Below are 24,020 nucleotides of genomic sequence, written 5' to 3' on the forward strand. Positions count from 1 at the left end.
CATAACGGCCTTATCAGTTGGCGCGATCTCTTTAAATTTACGCGCTCTTTTTGTTACTTGCATCATGCACCTCGTGACCGGGTGTGGTTACGTTGTTTTCCACTTCCGTATTCTAACTGTGTGGCGACAGAGAGTCTGCTTGTTAGTTATCTTGTTCACAGGAGGTGGTGAGTGCCTCAGCCATTGGGGGTGTAAAAAGGGTGCCAGATAGTGTTTGTCATTTTTGTAATCCTAAAGTTATGGAGGATTTTTTTAGACACGGATATCTCTTATTTGGAGAATGCGTCTCGTGATGAATATGAAATGGCCCCGTTATCCATGCCCATCAGGTATGTTCCGATTGCCGTTCTAGAGTACTCTTCTCCTGAATCAAGGAACTTGGAGTGCGTTGAGCCATCCTACCCCGAGGATTCCATGTTCTGTGAGGCAAGTGCCTCAGAACCTTCCTTTGCTACGCAAGCAGGTGTCCCTATGACCTTTACTCCTTCTTAGGAAGGTGGCCATATCTATGGCGCTGGGTCATTTATATCTTCCAAGTGAAATATTTTTAAGGTACTGTCCTTGTTCTGTCAATCAGGGCCCGTCGGGCATGGGATCGCCTGATTCAGCTTGGCCTTCTGGGGAAGCGTTGGCCACTGAGGCTTCAGGGGCCCCAACCTCGGGGCCGGGGTTGCTTATCGATCCGGCAAGGGATAATTTTGCCTTCCGTTATAGGCTGGCACGTCTTCGTGTCCTACAAAGACATGTTTTGGCAGTGCTGGAGGATTCCAGTCCTATGTGGGAAGGATTAAAGATTCCTTGACCTCCTCCTAGTGGCAGGAATATATATTCCACATGTTGTGGAAACTTATGGACTCTACTCATCCCGAAAGAAAGAAATTTATCGGTAAGTATATATTCTGTCTTCCTTCATAATGCTATCCTCAAGGACCACCACCAGTTCTTAATTCTGGTCATTCTAGACAAACTTTTTCTGTTTATGGCTCTTCCATGGCACTTACTATAGTTCCCAATCTTTTGCATAGATATGGGAATTTCTTTGTCTATTATAATATTCCAGTGTATTTTCTGTGGTTTAATTTCTCTTTAACTGTATTTTACAAACTGTTTTCTGCGGTTTCACAGGGACAGTAGGAAAGCCAATTCAATTTTTTTTCTTCTCAATTCTTCCATGATCGGCTCTGTTTGGAAGTTTTGGGTTAATAGTTCATCCTCCGTTTTTGTTTTCTTTTGCTAGTGGTTTATTCTCCAGTTTTCAGGGGGTGTCCTTTTTTTCGCCTCTTCTGGACTATAGTTTCTACTGATGCCAGTCTGAGTTAAGGAGAGTGCAGGGGGTTGGTTTCCTTATATGTCAGGTTAACAATAAGTAGCTTAGATCTGCAGTGCGTTCTTGGTTCTCAGACTTGGCCTTTTAACTCAAATAAGTCACTTCTGTCTGCGTTTTTCCAGTTAGACAATGTCACTGCTGGGATTTATTTTAATTTTTTAAGTAAACATCTAATTTCCTTATCTTTTGTAGGAAGTCATTTGAATTTGACTTGTTCTGTGTAAAATACCCTTTATTCTTTTCACATCCATAAATACGGATTGCGTCAGTTTACAGTTTGTTCCTCTGGGGGTTTTCTCCTTCGAGGGGTTTTCTAACAGTGTGTATTTCACATTCTGACCTTATGGTCTTTTGTTTATTCCTCCTCGTTCTGGATGCTCTCTCGGAGCCAGAGATACTTATATTCTATGGCTGCTGTAGCTATTTGATAGTTCATCTAGCTTTCCTTTTATTAATTTGTTCGTTTTACTACTATATAGAGATATAGTTTAAATCAAGCTCCTTTGCTATACAATATTCTGGTTGCTCCAGCTTGATCATGCTGATCTGGCTTTGCAGATCTGATTAGACGTCCAGTTTTTTCTATTTGGTTTTACCACTTTTTCAATATTCATAAATTTTAAAGCTCTAAATGTCTGCCTGTTTCTAAGCCACTACAGATAGCCTCTTATCGGATGCTTTTTTTTTTTTTGCTTTTCACAACAAGAGACTGCTAGTTCATGTGAGCCATATAGATAACATTGTGCTCTCTCCCGTAGATTTGTGCATGACACAGCACTAATTGGCTAAAATGCAAGTCAATAGGTGATAAATAAATAGCCATGTGATCTATGGGCTGTCAGAAGAGGCTTAGATACAAGGTAATCACAGAGTTAAAAAGTAAATTAATATAACCATGTTGGCTGTGCAAAACTGGGGAATGGGTAATAAAGGGACTATCTATCTTTTTAAGCAATTCAGTAGACTGTCCCTTTAATTTTTTTGCCTTCACATTGCTGACACATTTGTACTGAAAGGGGTACTCATAGTTCTGTGAGGCCTGTTACCCCCTCAAAGGACAACAAACAGGGCAGAAGGTTGTACAGGGGTACCATGGCAAGTAAATGTAATTCTTCTACTGGAGATATTCACTAGCCTGCCACAGTGGTTGCTTGGACTGGTCCTTTAGCCACATCAGGGTACACTCTTATCCATACCCTGAGTTGGTGTTACCTAACTAGGATGGAGCTCTACTACTGGACTTCAGGCATGAGGTAGGGTCAGTAATGTGAGTGCACAGATGGGTAAGTATGACATTTCGCTCACAGTCCACAGGCTTTATTTTGAAGTACTATTTAGAGTACATTAGCCAGGGGATTTCTTATTAAAGGGGAATTCTACAATATAATTTGTATTATTTTAAAAGATAGATAATCTCTTTATTACTCATTCCCCATTCCAAAGTTTTGCATAACCAACACAGTTATATAAATATACTTTACCTCTGTGATTACTTTGTATCTAAACTTCTTCTTACAGCCCCCTGATCACATGACTTTTTATTTATTATCTATTGATTTGCATTTAGTACTGTGTTGTGTTAAATCTTTAACTACTCGGGCGTGAACACAATGTTATCTATATCTTTTTTACCCTAACGCACAACTCGTAATCTAGCTGTATGTATATTGAAAAATGTTTGTTTTGCTTGGAGGCTCAAGTTATTCCTCCTGTGCAGTTTTACTCTTATTGTTTAAATAAGAAATTGTTATTTAAGGATACGATTTCTGTCTCAGAGCCTTCTGTCTCTCAGGATAATGTTGTCCTAGCAATGCCTCAGCTTTCCCCTCAGACTTCCCAAGCTTTAACAGTTTCACATGCAGTGCCCTGTGAATCCTCTCATCATCCTCCTGGGGGTGTTTATTTATCAGAGTATTTTGCTGCGCATATAACTTCTGCAGTTTCTGCAGCATTATCAGCCTTTCCCGTTGCTGGTAAGAGGAAGAGAAAATCTAAAAATATTTCTCTCAGTAAGGGTTTAGACTCCGCAAAGGCTGCATTAGTCAGTCTCTCTGTTATCTGATGATGATGATGATTCCTCAGTGGCTTCTGAGGGTGAGAACTCTGACTCTATAGTGGAAAAATCTACATATTCAGATGAGGTTCATTTTAGATTTAAACTAGAACACATCGGGTTACTTTTTAAGGAGGTCCTTGCTACCTTGGAAGACTCCAACTCATCTGTTGCTGAGAACCCAAAAAAGTCTAGTAAACTAAACAGAGTATATGATGTTCCTTCATCTGTGGAAGTTTTTCCAGTTCCAGACTGTATTTTGGAAATTATAGCTCAGGAATCGGAAAAGCCGGGAATTCCTTTTTCCCCGTCCCCTGTTTTTAAAAAGATGTTTCCTGTTGCTGACTTTATACACGACGCACAGTGCCTAAGGTAGAGGGAGCTATCTCTACTCTAGCCAAGAGAACTACTATTCCTATTGAGGATAGTTGTTCTATCAAAGATCCCATGGATAAGAAGCTAGAGGCTTACTTAAAAAAGATGTACATTCATCAGGTATTACAGTAGCAACCAGTTGCAAGTATTGCTATGGTTGTGGGGGCAGCATCTTATTGGTGCGATGCCTTGTCTGAGACTACTATAAAGGAAATCCAGAATACGATCAAGGTTCTTAAGCTGACCAATACTTTTATCTGTGATGCCAACATGCAAGTGCTTAGATTGGGAGCCAAGATTTCTAGCCTTGCTGTTCTATCTCACAGGACTCTGTGGTTAAAATATTGGTCTGCAGATGTATCTTCCAAGTCCAAACTTCTGTCAAGGCAAGACTTTATTTGGTCCTGGTCTGGCTGAGATCATTTCCGAAATTACGGGTGGAAAGGGATCTTTCCTACCACAGGACAAGAAGAATAGACCCAAGGGTCATCAAAATTCTAATTTTCGTTCCTTTTGTAACTTCAAAGGACAAAAGTCTTCCTCTTCCAAGCCAGAGCAATCCAGGTCCTCATGGAGATCCAGTCAGTCTTGGAACAAGGGGAAACAAGCCAAGAAGCCTTTCACTGATTCTAAATCGGCATGAAGGGGGGGTCAAGTGGGGGGCAGGCGTTTCCTTCTTAGGCAGGCTTGGATCTGCAATGCCCCAGCTCTTTGGGCCGTGGAGGTAGTATCTCAGGGATACAGAATAGGATTCAAGTCTTGTCTCCCCAGGGGCAGATTTATCCTGTCAAGGTTATCTGCAAACCAGGTAAAGAGAGAGGCCTTCTTAAACTGCATAAATGACCTATCTTCCGTGGAAGTCATTGTTCCAGTTTCCGTAGCGGAACAGGGTCAAGAATTCTATGCAAATCTTTTTGTGGTTCCTAAAAAAGAGGGAACTTTTCGTCCCATTTTAGACCTAAAGTGTCTCAACAAATTCCGTCCTTCAAAATGGAAACTATTTGTTTCATTCTACCCTTGGTATAGGAAGGTCAGTTCATGACTACCATAGATCTGAAGGATGCATATCTGTATGTTCCCATTCACAGGGAACCTCACCAATTCCTACGGTTTGCCTTTCTGGACAAACATTTCAAGTTTATTGCTCTTCCCTTTGGCCTTGCCACTGCTTCTTGAATCTTTACAAAGGTCCTGGGGCCCTTTTGGCGGTGGTCAGATCACAAGGAATAGCGGTGGCACCTTATCTGGACAACATCTTGGTTCAAGCTCCATCTTTTCAGTTAGCAAAATCTCATACAGAGATGTTGTTGTCTATTCATTCGTTCCCACGAGTGGAAAGCGAATGTGGAGAAGAGTTCCCTAGTGCCAGACACCAGGGTGTGTTTCTTAGGAACGATTTATAGATTCTCTGTCCATGAAGATTTTACTGACGGAGGTCAGAAAATCCAAAATTCTGGTTTCTTGCCTTTTACTTCAGTCCTCTACCCGTCCATCTGTGACTCAGTGTATGGAAGTAATTGGTCTGATGGTTGCTTCCATGGACATCATTCCGTTTGCTTGTTTCCATCTGAGACCACTACAGTTATGCATGCTCAGACAGTGAAACAGAGACCACTCTGATCTCTTGCAGAGGATAGCTGCTCTGGATCCCCTATCAAGAGACTCTCTCTATCTTGGTGGATTTCGTAGGACCATCTTTCTCAGGGTATATGCTTTCTGAGACCATCCTGGGTGATTGTGACCACGGACGCCAGTTTTCTCTTCCCATAAACATCCTAGAGTTGAGAGAAATTTACAATGCCTGGTCTCAACTAGCTTTAATCCAGTTTATCATATTTCTTTTTTATTTTTTTTATTTTAAAAAAGAAGAATTTTTTTTAAAAGTGTACATGGTATTGCCAAGTTAAGACATTACAGTGATTACACAATGAAACATTGCCTTACTTCAGAAATAAGTATAGGTGAATAATAATTTGTAAATAAAGTATATAAGTTGCAACATGTAATAGCAAGCAGCTAAGTGTCAGAAGTAGGATAAAACTTGTATAAGTGAAACCTCATTTTTCTAATAGGGTATAGCATTGATGTAACTACTGTACTGGCCTCTTCTAGGCCAGACAGGTAAGTACTGTTATGTTCGTTGGTAGTTACGGGATGGCCACTCTTGGACCTTTTGAAAGTTGGGTATTTCAGCAGGCAAGAGCTGCTTTAAGTTAGGGGGGCGAGGGAGGGAGGGAGGGGGGGCGTTATAGTCATTGATGCAGTTGATTAGGAGGACAGTATAGCGCTCATATTTGAGAGAGCATTAGAACTGCAAATAGAGCATATAAAACAGCAGAGTGGGGTGACATCATATGATGTCATATGAATAGAGTGTAGTAATACATGAGATCTCAAAGAAGCCATCAGAAGGTAAGAACCGCTAGGAGTAGGGCAAAGTAAGTAAGGTTAGTATATAAAACCAAGGTTAGTTCTAACGGCTTTAAGTACTTGAGTACACCAGGATAACTGATCAGCTTCCTTTTAGAACCAAATATAAACATTTAGACCTAATCACCTATAATCCCTTTGTCCCAGTCCCAGTAAGGACCTATGAAGTAATGGAAACTTTACCCCCTAGCCTCTCTAATGTGGAGAGAGGATATACAGAAGATTTGATTGACATCAGAACTGTGAGAGAGCTGAAAGTACAGTTTATCATATTTCAATCGGACAATATCACCTCAATGGCATACATCAATCACCAGGGAGGAACTCCGAGTTCCTTAGCAATAATGGAGGTGACTCGCATTCTCCCATGGGCGAAGTCTCACAATGGCCTCCTCTCTTCCATCCACATCCAAGGGGTGGACAACTGGGAAGAGGATTTTCTGAGCAGTCAGACCTCTCATCACGGGGAGTGGGCTCTCCACCCATAGGTTTTCACAATGATAACTCTCAGGTGGGGGGTTCCAAAGTTTGATCTGATGGCATCACGTCTAAACGCCAAGCTTCCAAAGTACGGTTCAAGCTCAAGAGATCCACAACCCGCTCTGATAGACGCTCTGGCGGTGCCTTGGAACTTCAGTCTGGTGCACCTGTTCCCCCCGTTTGCTCTCCTTCCTCGAGTCATTGCTCGTATCAAGCAGGAGAGGGCGTCTGTGATTCTAATAGCTCATGTCTGTCCTTGCAGGATCTGGTTCGCAGATTTGGTGAAGATGTCATCTCTTCCCCCTTGGAGGTTGCCTCTAAGGAAGGACCTTCTACTTCAGGGTCCCTTCCTCCACCCAAATCTAGATTCTCTGAAGCTGAGTGCTTGGAGATTGAACTCCTAGTCTTGGCTAGGTGTGGTTTTTCTGAGAAAGTCATTGATACTATGCTTCAGTTTTGTAAGCCTGTTACTCGTAAGATTTACCTTAAGGTATGGCGTAAATACCTGTATTGGTGCAAATCAAAGTGTTTCTCTTGAAGTCGGGTGAAGGTTCCTCGCATTCTGTCTTTTCTTCAGGATGGCCTGGAGAAAGGTTTGTCAGTCAGTACTCTGAAGGGTCAGATTTCTGCACTGTCTGTTCTTTTGCACAAATGTCTGGCAGATCAGATATTTTCAGTCCTTGGTCAGAATCAGGCCTGTGTTTAAACCTGTTGCTCCTCCCTGGAGCGTTAACTTTGTTCTAACAGTTTTGCAGCAGGCTTCGTTTGAGCCTATGCATTCGGTTGATATTATGTTGTTATCGGGGAAAGTTTTGTTTCTACTTGCTATTTCGTCTGCTCGCAGAGTTTCCTAGCTTTAGGCTTGGCAGTGTGATTCCCCTTACTTTAGATTTACGGCAGTCTACTGCCCTGTACGTTGTTTTCGCTGATAAGCGTAAGTGTCAGAAGGCCACTTCTACTATTCTTTCTCTCTGGTTGAGAAGTGTTATCTGATTAGCATATAAGACAGCTGGACAACAGCCTCCTGAGAGAATTACAGCTCATTCCACTAGGGCTGTCTCTTCTTCCTGGGCTTTCAAAAATGAAGAATCTGTGTAACAAATCTGCAAGGCGGCCACTTGGTCCTCTTTGCATACTTTTTCCAAATTCTACAAATTTGATACTTTTGCTTCATCTGAGGCTTCCTTTGGGAGAAAAGTTCTTCAAGCGATGGTGCCTTCTGTTTAGGTTCGCCTGTCTTGTTCTCCCTCACTTTCATTATGTGTCCTCTAGCTTGGGTTTTGGTTCCCACCAATATTCCCTCAAATTTCTTTTCTTTGTGTGCAATTATTTTCTTCAGTGTGCAGGCTTCATACTGCTTGTGTGCGGCACTGAGCAGCTGTATTTTTTTTTTAACTTTGTGTATAAAAAAACACCTCACCAACTCGACTGCTTCTGGTGTCTCTCTGCATAACGGAGGAGGAGGACAGCACTTCTTCCTTCCTCTGACATTATCTTAATCATTTAATTTTTTTGCTGGAAGTGGCTGTGCTTATTAGTTTAACATATTTATAATTAAAGGTGATTTATTCTGATGAACAAAATAGTTTTTGGAATACCCTACACCGTGTCTGCTGCTCTCCCTGTTTTAAATTCTCCCGGTCCCTGTCAGCTGTATGATTTATGCACACAACTGTCAGTCAACTTAGGTCCTTCCCTCTCAGCGTAGCACAGGAAATAGATCAAGCAGTGCTACACCAGAGAGAGGTGAAAAGTGTTTTGTTTGTTTTTCTTATATTATTTCTAAGGTCAGTGCCCTGTCATGTCATTTTACTGCTCTGCCAGCCAGCACTAATTAATTTTTTTTTTCTTACTATTCACATTCCTCTTGTGTTAAGCAGCCTGATGTACTGCCTGCACAACACAGAGAGGGAAGGACAGTGGTTCCCACTAGTAATTAGAATCAAATTGTGGACTCTTCATGCCATAGGAAAGAAAACAAAATGTATGCTTGCCTGATAAATTTCTTTCCAGGCATGGAGAGTCCACGACCCGCCCTTATTTACATTTAAGACGACAATTTTTTGGTATACACAGTACACCTCAGGCACCCACCCTTGTGTTATCTTCTTTTTCCATTTTCCTTCGGCCGAATGGCTGGGAATTATGGATAAGGGAAGTGACACTTAACAGCTCTGCTGGCGTGCTCTTTGCCTCCTCCTGCTGGCCAGGGGTTGAATATTGGAATAAAATCGTTGGCTCTCCATGCCCGGACAAAAAGCTATCCTGTAAGCATCAATTTAGTTTTTTTTAGGAAAAAAAAAGCAAACACAGTGAATAGTTACTATGTATTGTAATGTTGTTATATTTTAATTTATTAACCCCTGAATGGCCGACGTACCCTGTACGTCATTAAGAGTTGTGCTAGTACTACGTGCCCTACTTTTGGAGGCATGCAGATCTTGGGCCAGATTTATCAAAGTCTCTCTGGTTGCAGTTTTGCTTATGCGAGCCTGCAGCCATAACTTTTGATAAATCTGGCCTATAGCGTGGCTTATTGACAAGGCCAGATAAGAGGGCCTGTTAATGTCTGCTTACATACTCTGTATGTTGTGGTAGTTAAGATGTTAAAGGGACATGAGTCAAAATATTTTGTGATTCAAATAGTTTTCAATTCTATTATCAAATGTGCTTTGTCTCTTGGTGTTCTTTGTTGAAGAGCATATCTAGATATGGCAGCCTCAGGGTTTGCAACAATATATAACATTATTACAAACCTATTTGAAGACTAGATGGCAGCAATATTTGCATTAGTGTAACACTGTTATACTCCACTTAAAGAGACATTTAAACTGTTTAGGATTGTAATATAAAATGTTTAATTGTGTACACTAAATCTTTTGCAACATACTTTCATTATTTATTTTGTCCCCTTATTACTGTAATTTTAATTTTCAAAATAGTTGAATTCTATAAACTAATGGGTGTCGCCATGATGGATCCTAGTTTTTTCCCTTATATATCTCTAATCTTGAGGACAACTAGGAACAGAAATATAACTGAAGTATTCCAACATTGCTTTATGAAAAGTAAAGTGCGTTATTGAAGCTAAACCTTTACACTTACTTTTTCAATTTAAAAACAGATCTAATTTTAAAAATAGAGAAACGAAAATAGGGTGAAGGGACCCTGATTCAGAAGGTCCTTCTTCAGAGACAGTCTCCAAGGAGGGAGAGACCATTTCACTAGGTCTGCATACCAGATCCTGTGAGGCCACGCAGGGGCTATTAAAATAACGGACTCTCCTGTTTGATACGAATAATGACTCGTGAAAGGAGATCAAAACGGAGGAAATAGTTATGCAAGACTGATTCCTATGAAAAAAACGCCAGAACATTTATCAAGGTGGTTTGCGAATCACTTGACCATGAACCTAACCTCATAAGATTAGCGGTCTGCCAAAACGCCAGAAGCCAACACCAGTCTTCTGTCCGGCTATCAGCAAGCTCTGGTGGTCCGGTAGTTAGCTTAGTCATTTTGTAACCAGATGATTGGGAGGGAATTGCTCTGATGGTTACCATAGACATATTTCCCTTTACTATTTTCTCTAAAATTTTCGGATCTGTCTCAGTGGATAGATCTAGATCAGTAGATAAGAGACTCCCTCCAGTACTGTTTTTTCAGGAGTACCTGTCTCAGGACGCGTGCTTCTAGAGACATTCCTGGAAGGCACATGGATTATTAATCTCAGAAGTGTCGGCGTTCCTCTTTTACAGTTGAGGGCAAGTTACTTTCCTCTGATGCAGTTAGTACGGCTGCACCGGACAGATGGAAAAAAATCTTCAATGTGGAATAAAAAATGTTTATTTGGGCATAAGCATAAAAACAAGAGTCACTACTGACATAGTAAAAAACAAGATAAAGAGCTGTTCACTCTACGGCCAGAGTGAGCAGAAAGGTAGCAAAAAAGGAAACTGTATACGCGTTTCGTGCGGGGCTACCGCACTTGATCACTACATAAATCACACATCCTAATGCTACCCTTAAATAGCCACAGGTAATAGAATTAACAAAACTTCCGGTTAACCCTTACATGACTAATGCATTTAAACAGACACACAAAGTTAGAAGGTCTCTGCCTAAAAGTGCAGAAATATATGTAACGCTTTAAATAAAATATTTATAGAGAAGTATTCATAACTAATTATATATATATATATATATATATATATATATATATATATATATATATGCATATGAAAAAACCCATAAGCATTTATACAAAAACAGTAAAAAAATTGATTGGTGATATACATATTGGCATAAATCATATTAATTAAACAAATAAATTGACATCAGCCTCAACATTTAGTCCCTCTGGTGATCTAGTTTGCAGATAGAAGATCCACTTCACTTCTTTTTTACAGAGGGCATAATCCCTATCATCCCCTCTTTTTGTCCAGGGTACATGATCAATAGCTTGAAAGGCAGCCAATGAGGAATCCCCATTATGATCAAACTTAAAGTGCGAAGCTACTGATGTGAACACATCAGGGTCATCAATGTCCCTGAGGTGTTCAAGAGCCCTGTCTTTGAGGGCCCTTTTTGTTTTACCTGTATATTGTTTTTTGCACCCCCTACAGGTGAGGAGGTACACAACATGTGTGGACTTACAAGAAAGTGGAAATCTAATATCATTCTCTTTATTGGTGACACTAGATTGAAAAGTATCCCCCTAAATAACATAATTACACGTTTTGCAAATCCTAGCCCTACATTTGTAGAACCCCGTTCTTCTTTTAAGCCAGGTCCCAGATTTTTTTCTCTGGTAAAAAAGAAGGCGCAACCAAATTGCCAATAGCTTTGGCACGTTTGGAAACACATTGTACCACATTTGAGATTACTTTGCTTAGAATTGGGTCATTATCAAGTATCGGAAGACATTCCCTAATGATGTTACTTATGCTTTTAAATTCCAAACTAAAAAGGGTGCTAAAAATCACTTTATTAACCTGATCCTTTTTCTTTTTCTTTTTATGTTTTTTGTAAGTTAGCAGAGAATTGCGGGGGATATTATCAACCACTGCTTTGGTGCTGTTTAAGAGTTTTTCTGAGTAACCCCTAGCCATCAAACGTGTCTTCAGAATTTGACTTTGTTCCTGATATAATACCTCTTTAGAGCAAATACGCTTTGTGCGGGTGAATTGGCCTTTGGGGATAGCCTTCAAGACATGAGGAGGGTGACAGGACTTGAAGTTAAGAATAGTATTTCCCCCAGTAGGCTTTCTGTGAATATCTGTAACTATTAAACCCTGATCCGGTTCAATCGACAATTCAATATCCAAAAAATTAATTTTGGACTCACTGTATGTTCCTACAAACTTCAAATTGAAATCATTATGATTTAAATAATCAAAGAAGGAACAAATGTACTGTACATCTCCATCCCACACCAACAGGAGGTCATCAATATAGCGACCAAAATAAACAATTTGAGTCTTAAAGGGGTTACTATCTGCAAAGACGTGGAACAGTTCCCACCAACCCATATAGAGGTTGGCGTACGATGGGGCAAACTTTGCCCCCATCGCTGTTCCACGCCTCTGCAGATAGTAGGATCCCTCAAACAAAAAATAGTTGTGTGTTAACAAAAACTCAATTGTAATTGACAAAAAATGTTTGACATCTTCCGAATATTGTGACTGTTTGTCTAAAATACCAGAAATAGCTTCTAACCCCCTGCGGTGTGGAATGGAGGTGTACAGTGAAACCACATCAATAGTTACAAATTTGTATGTGCTTTTCCGCACGAAACGCGTATACAGTTTCCTTTTTTGCTACCTTTCTGCTCACTCCGGCCGTGGAGTGAACATCTCTTTATCTTGTTTTTTACTATGTCAGTAGTGACTCTTGTTTTTATGCTTATGCCCAAATAAACATTTTTTATTCTACATTGAAGATTTTTGTCCATCTGTCCGGTGCAGCCGTACTAACTGTATTCGTGTTTGGCTGTTGCTTGCTGGATGTCCTGGGCGGAGACACCTCCTGTATGGCTCCTGGACTTTGACGTCATCGGATAAGGGGGGGGGGCGTGAGTGTGTACACGCCGAAGATACGCTGTGTGGCTCTCTCTGCTAGAAGACGGGTAAGCACTGCTTCATTATTGTACTTTTGATTACTTTGCTTTGATGGCTTGGCCTCAGTCATTAAATTGGCAATTTCACCTCTATGGCTTACATCATCTACCAGGGTGGAACTCGGAGTTCCTTAGCCTTGTAGGAGTTGATATGATTTAATTCACTCCGGGGAGTGGGCTCTCCGTCCGGAGGTGTTTTCCATGTAAACCCTAAAATGGGGGGTTCTGGAGTTGCTTCTGGCGTTTTGGAAGACCGCCAAGCTTATGAGGTTAGGTTCATGGTCGAGTGATTCGCAGACCGCCTTGATAAATGTTCTGGTGTTTTTTTTAGGAATCAGTCTTGCATAACTATTTCCTCCGTTTTTTGCTCTCCTTTCGCGAGTCATTATTTGTATCAAACAGGAGAGAGAGTCCGTTATTCTAATAGCCCCTGCGTGGCCTCACAGGATCTGGTATGCAGACCTAGTGGAATGGTCTCCTCTCCCTCCTTGGAGACTGTCTCTGAGGAAAGACCTTCTGAATCAGGGTCCCTTCCTTTACTCCTATTTTCGTTTCTCTAAAGCTGACTGCTTGGATATTGATCGCTTAGTTGGTCTAAGCGTGGTTTTTCTGACTCGGTCTTTAAGACCATGTTTCAGGCTTGCATGCCAGGTTCTAGAAAGTTTTACCATATGATATAGCGTAAATATCTTATTGGTGTGAATCCAAGGGTTTCTCTTGGAGTAGGGTCAGGATTCCTGGGGATTTCACTTTTCTCCAAGAAGGCTTGGAGAAGAGGTTTTCGGTCAGTACCCTCAAGGGTCAATTCTCTGCCCTATCCATTCTGCTGTACAAGCATCTGACGGACGTGCCGGATGTCCAATCCTTTTCTCAGGCCCGGGTCAGCATCAGGCCTGTGCTTAAATCAGTTACTCCACCTTGGAGTCTTAACCTTGTTCTTAAAGCTTTGCATCAGGCTCTTTTTGAGCCTATGCATTCCTTAGATATTAAGATGTTATCTTTGAAGGTTTTGTTTCTTGTTGACATTTCTTCTGCTAGGAGTCTCTGAACTCTCGGCGTTGCAGTATGATTCCCCTTATCTTATCTTTTATTCTGATAAGGTTGTTCTGCGTAGTAAGTTAGGTTTCCTCCCTAAAGTTGTTTCAAATAGGAATATTGATCAGGAAATCATTGTGCCCTAATCCTTCTTCTCATAAGGAGCGTTTTTTCCACAACCTAGATGTGGTGCATGCTCCAAAATTCTAACGCAGGCGACTAAGGACTTCTGCTACTCTTCTGCTTTGTCTGTTTCTCTGGGAAACGCAAGGGTCAGAAAGCTACGGCTCATTCACTCTGGCTGAAGACTGTTATTCGTTTGGCCCATGAAACTGCTGGACATCAGCCTCCTGAGTGAATCACGGCTCATTCCACGAGGGCTGGTTCTTCTTCCTGGGCTTTCAAGCATGAAGCTTCTGTTGAACAAATTTGCAAGGCTGCAACTTGGTCCTCTATGTATACTTTTTCTAAATTTTATAAATTTTATACTTTTGCTTCTGCTGAGGCTTCTTTTGGGAGAAAGGTTCTTCAGGCAGTGGTGCCTTCTGTTTAGGTTACCTGTCTTGTCCCTCCCTTATTTGTGTCCTCTAGCTTAGGTATTGATTCCAAACAGTAATTGATGATGATCCGTGAACTAACCGTGTCATTAGAAAGAAAACAAAATTTATGCTTACCTGATAAATTTATTTATTTCTTGACACAGTGAGTCCACGGCCCGCCCTGTTTTTCAGACAGTTTTTATATAAACCTCAGGCACCTCTGTACCTTGTGTTATTTTCTTTCTCTCCTTTCCTTCGGTCGAATGACTGGGGGTTTTGGGAAGGGAAGTGATACTTAATAGCTTTGCTGTGGTGCTCTTTGCCTCCTCCTGCTGGCCAGGAGTGATATTCCCAACAGTAATTGATGATGATCCCTGGACTCACCGTGTCAAGAAATAAATAAATTTATCAGGTAAGCATAAATTTTGTTTTTCATTATATTCCGAGGCTGATTGCTACAAATACATCATTATATATAGCTTTTATTTACTGTTTTATATTCCTTTAAGACACTTACACGCTCCTGAGCATATCTTCAAAAAAAAGGATACCAAAAGACCAATTGAAATGTGGTAATAGAAGTAAATTGACAAGCTGTTTAAAACTGCATGCTCATGTCCAAATCATGAAAGTTTAATTTTGACTTTCATGCCCCTTTATTTACTTGGGTCTAGATTACAAGTAGCATGCAAGGGATATATGTTTTTTCTCTGATTTTTGCTGGCAAACGGAAATAGTGCACATATTACAAGTAGAAAGTAGAGCTCGCATAAAGGGAAGAAGAAAAATAAAGTTGCATAAATATAAATTATTATACAAACTAAAAAATATAGCTATATTCTATTGATTATTTAAAATAGTTTACAGTATGTATAATATTTTTAAATTTTATTCATATTTTTTAATAGTTTATATTTAAACACTGTTCTTCACAAAGAAAATGTTTTACTTTTTATTATTAAATAAATAATTTCTATATATAGATGATACTGTTCATGCAAAATACATATTTATACCTATATATTTATAGGAATAGCTATACAGGTATAGGTGTATATATAAATAAATATAGAAATGTGTATTTACAATAAAAAGTACATTGTTCTGTATGTGAAGAACATTGGAATGTGAAATATTCATAATTCATGTCTGGTTTGGCGCACTTGAATAAACACATGGGTGTTAGGTATTTTTTCAGTTTGCATGCTCCATTGAAGTCTATGAGCGAAAACATTTATGCAGACACGATATTCAAGTTTTAAGAAAAGCCTTTATCAAGTAAGGTTAACGCACAAGCTGGAGCGCTAAATAGCGTACTCCTAATCTAGCCCTTTATTTGGATTCAGTTTTGAATTGAATGTTCCTTTAAGAGAAAAAGTTATTTCACATTAATTTTATGTTTTGACAGCAATCCATGGATAGTATGCATGACAAAGGATTGTCAGATGAAATGCACTGCCCTACTTTGAAAACGTCAAACATGAGACCTCCACATGCTGGAATGGGTCCCCCTCAAAGCCCCATGGATCAGCACAGCCAAGGTATGCATACAGTAACACCTGAAATCACATTTCCATAGCCATTTGATTCTCTTTTTCTCTTATTTGGAAAAAAAATCATACTTTATTGATTTCCAGAGACCCTCACAAGTAATAATTGGAATATGTATTTCTTAATATTTTTGTAACTTGGTAATTGAAATCAAGGTAGATCCTTTAGTTATTGCTTTTGCCTTTCTTGAATGGTCATTGAAATGTAGTGTTAAAGTTTATATATTGCTTCAAACACTTTCAACTTAATACCATTTAAGCCACAAACAGTTGTATTAATTAATACATTTTGACCAGCATGCACTCATGCACTGATTTAGCCAATCAACAATGATGACAATGGCAAGGACTTAACATAGCATGTTGTCAGTGAGAACTTTTTAGAACATTGTCTGTTCTAGAAAGTGAGCTTAGTAAAATTCATTGGGACCGTGCTCTTGTAGCAGGCATCAGTATCTTAAAACAAGAGGACCTGGGACCATTTGGGGCAACTCGAGCGACGTCAAGACTTGGCTAGTACCATCTTAACAACCATAAGCAAGTAAATGCACACATTAATTTGATGATGGGGTAGGTTATCAGGCAACAAGTGGAATAAATCAGCTTGATGCTGGTTGTGTAACACAATGCCCATTTCTAATGGCAGCGAGAGTCCACAAATTCATTTATAACCTATGGGAAATACTTCACCTGGCCACAAGGAGGAGGCAAAGACCCCCCAAACAAAGCATTAAAGGGACAGTCTAGTCCAAAAAAAACTTTCATGATTCAGATAGGGCATGTCATTTTAAACAATTTTCCAATTTACTTTTATCACCAATTTTTCTTTGTTCTCTTGGTATTCTTAGTTGAAAGCTTAACTTAGAAGGTTCATATTCTAATTTCTTAGACCTTGAAGGCCGCCTATTAAGAATGCATTTTAACAGGTTTTTCACCACTAGAGGGTGTTAGTTCATATTTTTCATATAGATAACACTGTGCTTGTGCACGTGAAGTTACCTGGGAGCCATCACTGATTGGCTAAACTGCAAGTCTGTCAAAAGAACAAATAAAGGGGCAGTCTGCAGAGGCTTAGATACAAGATAATCACAGAGGTAAAAAATATATACATATAACTGTGTTGGTTATGCAAAACTAGGGAATGGGTAAACAAGGGATTATCTATCTTTTAAAACAATAACAATTCTGGTGTAGACTGTCCCTTTAAAGGCACACTAAAGTCAAAATAAACTTTTATGGTTGAGAAAGAGCATGCAGTTTTAAGACACTTTCCAATTTACTTCTATTATCAAATTTTGCACAGTTTTTTTTTTTTTTTTTAGATATTTACACTTTCTAGGGCACAAGATCCTACTGAGCATGTGCACAAGGTCACAGGGTATACGTATACTAGTGTTTGTCTGAGGGATGTGAAGGGAGTATTGCTTGATGATACCATGTTTTCGCCTATGAGAAATCTATTCATAAGGCTCTCTGTAAATCGGTTTCAGGGATTCATCTGCTGCCTCCCTTTATAGATCGACAATATACTCTTGTACTATTACTTCTGCTGATATGTTTGAGTACTGGTTTGGCTGTCTGCTATATGTGGATGGGTGTCTTACACGGTAAGTATACAGTTTTATTATATAAGACACTCTCAGGTCTCAGCTATGGATTGGGTACTTTTTAACTAAATTTGTTATATATTGTTTGTATACATGCCTTGAATCAGTAATTCAGTGCTCTTTTTTAGCGACTTTATTTGTGGCTAAATATTTGTCAAGGCTGGTAGAATCTGTGAAATGGAATGTTGATAATCACATTTTATGCAGCTATAATAGTAGTATCCATTAGGCTTTATTTAGGTACATTTTTTTTTTTATATACAGTCAAAATTCTTACCTGCTTTTTAGAGTGATAGGTGTATTAGAAATCCCCTACAGCTTTGCATGTCGTGCATGTGATGATCTTTTTATGTCATAGGGTGACGTGTCATCATTTTGTGCCATTTTTTTTGGCGCCAAAAATTTCCTTCCAAAAATGTTTACATTTCTCTTGTAAGGTGTATCCAGTCCACGGATTCATCCTTTACTTGTGGGATATTCTTCTTCCCTACAGGAAGTGGCAAAGAGAGCATACAGCAGAGCTGTCCATATAGCTCCCCCTCTAGCTCCACCCCCCAGTCATTCTCTTTGCCGGCTCTAAGCACTAGGGTCTCTCTTGGGAGGGTAAAGTGAATGTGGTGTTAGAATTGTAGTTTTTATTATCTTCAATCAAAAGTTTGTTATTTTAAATGGTACCGGTTTGTACTATTTACTCTCTAGCAGAAAAGTGATGAAGATTTCTGCTGAGAGGAAAATGATTTTAGCATGTTGTAACTAAAATCCACTGCTGTTCCCACACAGGACTGAGGAGTACCAGAAAACTTCAGTTGGGGGGAACGGTTTGCAGGGTAGTCTGCAATAAGGTATGTTCAGTCATTTATTTCCAGACAAGACTGAGATAATTGATACAACGCAAAATACAGTGGCACCACAACGGCAACCTTTTCTATAGTAATATTGGCTGACAAAAATCCTAGTTCTTGTCTATATTTGAGTTATGGCAGAAAAGTTGGTGCTATGCAGTATAGTTTACTGAGCAAAGGAAGAGGAAGGGACCTCTTAAAAGACTGCACAAATAGCACTCTGTGCCTGGACTAGTAGTGGAGAAAATTGGGAAAGTTAAAATATAACTTTTATTTGGTAGTTTAAAATAAGACTCATAATTAAAAACAACCAAAAAGTAGAAAGCCCATTCCTAAATTATCAGTAAGCCTTTGAGATATCCAAAGTAGTTAAAGGAATTTATATAGGTGGAGAGCTATATCATAGACCACTATTTAGAAAATATATAATATATAGTGAGGATCAGTATTGTACTATTATTCTCTGGGTGTGTTGTGATTGTTTATTCTCCAATTGTGTAGATGAAGTATGACACCTTATAAGTGTTTATATGCACTTTTGTAGTTTTGTGGTATCACTCTATAAGTGCTTATATCAGTAAATTCATATCATACTTGAGTTGGAATAAAAATTCATGAAATAGGTTTCATATTAATCAAAAAAGTGCACAACACGTTTTAAAGCAGTCAAATGACACACAACTTCTTGTGGGTATGTTTGTAGATTTTATTTGTGATTGTGTGACTTCACATTTTATATGTACATAATATCATATTTATATAATACTTCAGTTATTACTGGAGAATGTCGCTTTGGGAGCATGCAAATTGCATATATCCCTTCTCTCCAGTCAACCTGAAAATTTATTTGTGATTTAATATGCTTGTGTGATAACACTTTCATATCACTTTCATATTATCCCTGAGAGAATATACATTAAAGCAAAAGAGACACGTATAGATTTATATTAGGTACACGTATTGATTACTGAGTATAAGAATCCACTCAGATAAGATAGTGTCCGTGTCTTATTACTGAATTATACACTGAGATTTCTGGCTTAATTGGTAGTATTCCTATAATGGTCTGTGTTAGCACAACATTTTACAGCATCTAGGTTGAGATATTTTCTTTGTAAATGGTCAAATACAGGTCTTTATGCTGCAGTTGCTGTGTCATTTACATTTGGTGTATCTCATACAAGTGATTGATGTCAAATGTATTTGCTGTTTATTTACTCATTATAAGCATAGAATTATTCCCTTGTTATATTGTTGGGATAATGTTGTGATAAACAAATTTTAAATACGATGAATTATAGCAAATAAACTAGTGGATTAGTTATGGTTGAGCATGCATCTGAAGATTATACTGTTATACAAGGTTTTTATATAGCCCTGTGACTGTGCCGGTCGATATCCGGTTTATGATTGATGCCGCTAAAGTGCTATTCACTCTTATGAAGCTACCTATTGAAAGTGATTCTTTTTGTATATTTTAGCAGATATATCAATCCTGCTAGTTCAATATGACAATGGTAACTAGTTTGTTATAAGTTGTAACTCAGTTATTGGTCAGTTACCACCTGAAATTAAGCCGCCAAATTTAAATAATATTCCTCACTGATACTAAGTAACTCAGTACACTCAGTCTATGTTTATCGATAGCTCAATTTCTTAACCAGTTAGCATGTTACTAAGTTTGTTTGTGTCGATTAGTACGTTTGGTATTAAGTCTATTTCCACCTATATAGGCTGACACTTTGAGGTATAGTTTAAAAATAAATAGAGCTTCCCTAAGCTCTACAACCCCCTGACCGGTTTCGCCCGTATCGGGCTTTTTCAAAGGCGGCGAGCCGCCGGAAGTTAGGAAATATGAGTGGGTTGAGGACCCGGTCCCACATAGGTATCTCCTATTTGGATTGGATAGTTTGCTTGTCAATTTGGTATGTTCCGCCAATCATTAGGTATTGGGTTTTGCCATAGCTGGGGAGCCAGTAACTCTCAAGAGTCAGATGTAAATGTGTATCTGATTGGGTAGAGAGACAGCAACAAGATTACCACCTTAGGGAATTATGTATCGGATACTTATTATGAATGAATCTCCATAAGTTCCGTGTGACATTTTCCAATTCATATAGGGAGGCATTTAATATATGATGCTAAGTATTAGGATGAGTCACGCATCTTTGTAGGGATGGGTTTGACAGAATTGGGTGATTTTGTTATAACGATATTTTCACATCGAATTAATATCCTAATCTTCGATGTGTCTTGTTGCCATGATACAGTGTTCTGCAGGTTGTTATGCCAATACTGTATTTCTTGAAATATCACGTTTGTTCTGTTCTGTCACATTGTTCATCTCCTTGTTGCAAGTTATATACATTTATTCATTTGGCTAAAGTTACTTTATATGTATTTAAATTATAATTTCTCAAATAGAAAATAAAATAAAAAATAAAGAATAACAAATAAACGGAAATAAATATTTTTAGATGCAGGTAGAACTGTACATGGGTTATTGTTTGGAGTATTTATGTTTTCTAAGCTTGACAATAACTGATAAAGTCTGCTATGTTTTATTTTCAGTGGACATTGAATACCTGAAGCACATGTGAATTGGAAAAATATTGTTACAGTTTATTATAGAATCTAGTGTACTGTGATAGTGTATTGAAAAACGAAAAAGAATTCTATATAAGTTGTAAACAGTGCATTAGCTTGGTGAAAAACTCAAAATATACTATAATACCGAGTAGAGTCTAACTGTAAAAACAGCCATAGTTGTATAGTGCGCTGTATTATAATGCACATACAGTGTATACTCTTATGTGTTGTATCACAGATATAATTTTAACTTAAGTGGGTAGAATATTCTCAAGTGAAGGGTGGTGATTACTGGTAAGTGTACATCTAATGTGTGTAACGTATATAGTGTGATGTTACTAGAAAAAAGTGTGGGCTTTTTTATATATAATAAAATAAAATAAATTGAAGTAAAGTGCTATAAGTTAATTACTTATAGTGTATAGAGTAGATTTACTACTAAAATTTCTGTGAGACTGAGATAATGCTAGTAGAGACTGACAATATCCCCATGAGGGGAGGGTAAGCTATGTTCACAGACTTAGTAAGGAATTGAATGCTTACATAACAGGGCTAATTATGCTGGTTGACACTAATTCAGGTTCGATTGTTTATCTAAGGAAAATATCGTTTGTAAGACACTTTGGAAGTCCTTTTGGGTTCTTTCTGGGGTTATTACCAACATGGCTATTTTTTATTCATAGTTCTTGTCCCACAGTGTGGGCATTAACTGTCAAAGAGGGTGCACACTCAGGTGGGCAGATCTACGCGTTTCGGCGGGTGCCTTTATCAAGATGCCTCTGAGAGTGTTCGCGGTCCTTTTTAAAAAGGGCTAGGTAGCTCCTGATTGGTTAATTACAAATTCTTAGTTGACCAATCTTTGTGCAGAAATTTGAGCAAAATGTTCGGTTACAATTTTAAGCTGTAGTACAGATTTGTGGATTGATAATAATAACGTAAGCTAGAATGAAACTTTTAACATATAAAACTATTCATAATTTCCTAAACATAGTTGATCTGTTTAAGTGTTTGGTATGTGTGTGCGCCCTCTAAAATGATAGAAATATACAGTATAATTTTGTGAAGATAAAATCAATATAATAGTGAGTTGGAAAGAAGGGGGTGTTATTGTTTCGGGACATATGTGATAACTTAGAATTTTTTGTGTCCGCATAAAATTGTTTTAATTATTTTAATTATTTTGCTGCTTTTGTTGCTGAATGTTGTATAAAATTTGCGAAAAAATTAATATATTACTCTGTGAATATATGTAGATATAGAAATGTTTAAATTCATAATTTTTAGATCAGGAAGTTTAAATCAAACTCCATATTTAGTCCATGTGGATATAAGGTTTTAAAGGAGTAAATATATTCCGCTTCTTTTCTAAGTAGGAGGTTTTCTAGATTCCCCCCTCTGGGATTAAGGAAAACTTTTTTGACTCCCCAATATTTTAGGTGGTGGATATTGCCATTATGATGTTCAGTAAAATGTTTATATAGGTTGGTGCTAGTTGATTTATGTTCGATATGGTGAAGGTGTTCTCTTATGCGGTCTCTGAGCATGCGGCTAGTTTGGCCAAAGTATTGGTAACCACATAAACATTGTAAACAATATATGACATTCTTATCTGAACATCGTATGATTTCCTTGATGTTGATATATTGGTTGTTATTATTAGATTTCAGAGTTTTAATTTTGCTGCTATGTTTGCATGATTTACATAATATACATGGGAAGAAGCCTTCAACTTTTTCTTTATTAAGATCGAATGTATTGGGGTTGTGAATTTCTTTATTTTTGAATTCACTTGGTGATAGTATGTTTTTTAGGTTTTTTGCTTTTTTAAAAATGATGTCGGGATTATTTTTCAATCTATGTCCCAAAATTTGGTCATGTTTTATATAATGCCAGTGTTTGTTTAAAATCTTTTTGATTTCATGATGTTGTGAGTTATATTGCGTTATAAAAGGAATAAATAAGGGATCGTTTTTGTTTTGGTTAGGTGCTGATTTTTGTTTTGGTGCGAGTATCAAGTTTCTATCCATTTCTTTTACCTCCATTTGTGTTTTCTCCAAAGTGTGAATGTTATATCTTTTTTCAATGAATCTCTGTTTTAGGGTTTCTGATTGGGTGGAGTATTGATTAATATCTGAACAATTTTTCCTGATTCTGGTGAATTGATTTTTGGGGATATTTGTTTTCCATTTATTTAGGTGGCAGCTTTTATTGTGTATGTAATTATTGGCGTCTGTTTTTTTAAAAAAGGTTTTGGTTGTAATCATCATATTTTTAATTTCTATTTCTAAGTCCAAATAGTGAATCGAGTTTGTGCTAAATTCATGAGTGAAATTGAGGCCTAGTGTGTTGTTATTTAAGTCTTCTAGAAATAATTCTAGAAGTTCAGGTTCGCCTTTCCAAATAATAAATAGGTCATCTATATAGCGGTAAAATAGCACAAGGTTCGCCCCCCATGGGCTAGAATTTATGTAATTATGTTCAAAATAACCCATGAATAGATTAGCATAACTGGGGGCGAACCTTGTGCCCATAGCAGTCCCCTTGTGTTGTAGGAAAATCTCGTCATTAAATAAAAAAGAGTTGTTATATAATATAAAATGGATACAATCAATTAGGAATTTATTTTGTTCTTTATTTAAATTTGGATCCTTGTCTAAGAAGAATTTTATAGCCTTAAGCCCTTTTTGGTGGTCTATGTTTGTGTATAGGGAATTTACGTCGCATGTTACTAAAAGGAAGTTTTCTTCCCAAGATATATCTTTTAGGATGTTGAGTAATTGAGTCGAGTCTTTTAGATAGGATGGTAACTGGGAAACGTATGACTGTAAGAAGAAATCGACATATTGCGAAAGATTTGATGTGAGGGATCCTATGCCTGAAATGATAGGTCGTCCAGGGGGTTTGGTTAAGTTTTTATGGATTTTAGGAAGTATGTAAAAAGTAGGTGAAATGGGGTTTACAGTGTTTAGAAAATCAAATTCATTTTTTGTAAGTACTCCTGAGTTGAATGCTTTTATGAGAAGATCTTGTAGTTTTTTTATTTGGTTTTTTAAGGGATTAGATCTTAGTTTTTTATAT

At 38.1% G+C, this 24,020-nt stretch overlaps 1 protein-coding gene across 1 annotated transcript in view; it reads left to right on the forward strand.

Annotated features, from left to right (window-relative positions):
* Positions 1-24,020, forward strand: part of SMARCA2 (SWI/SNF related, matrix associated, actin dependent regulator of chromatin, subfamily a, member 2) — a 1,314,671-nt gene that overhangs the window by 196,411 nt on the left and 1,094,240 nt on the right. Inside the window, exon 3 of the mRNA XM_053702540.1 lies at positions 15,763-15,895. Coding sequence (XP_053558515.1) covers positions 15,763-15,895 — 133 coding nt within the window. The remainder of the gene's footprint in view (positions 1-15,762; positions 15,896-24,020) is intronic.

Source organism: Bombina bombina, chromosome 2 (genome assembly GCF_027579735.1).
Source record: "Bombina bombina isolate aBomBom1 chromosome 2, aBomBom1.pri, whole genome shotgun sequence".
Lineage (NCBI taxonomy): Eukaryota > Metazoa > Chordata > Amphibia > Anura > Bombinatoridae > Bombina > Bombina bombina.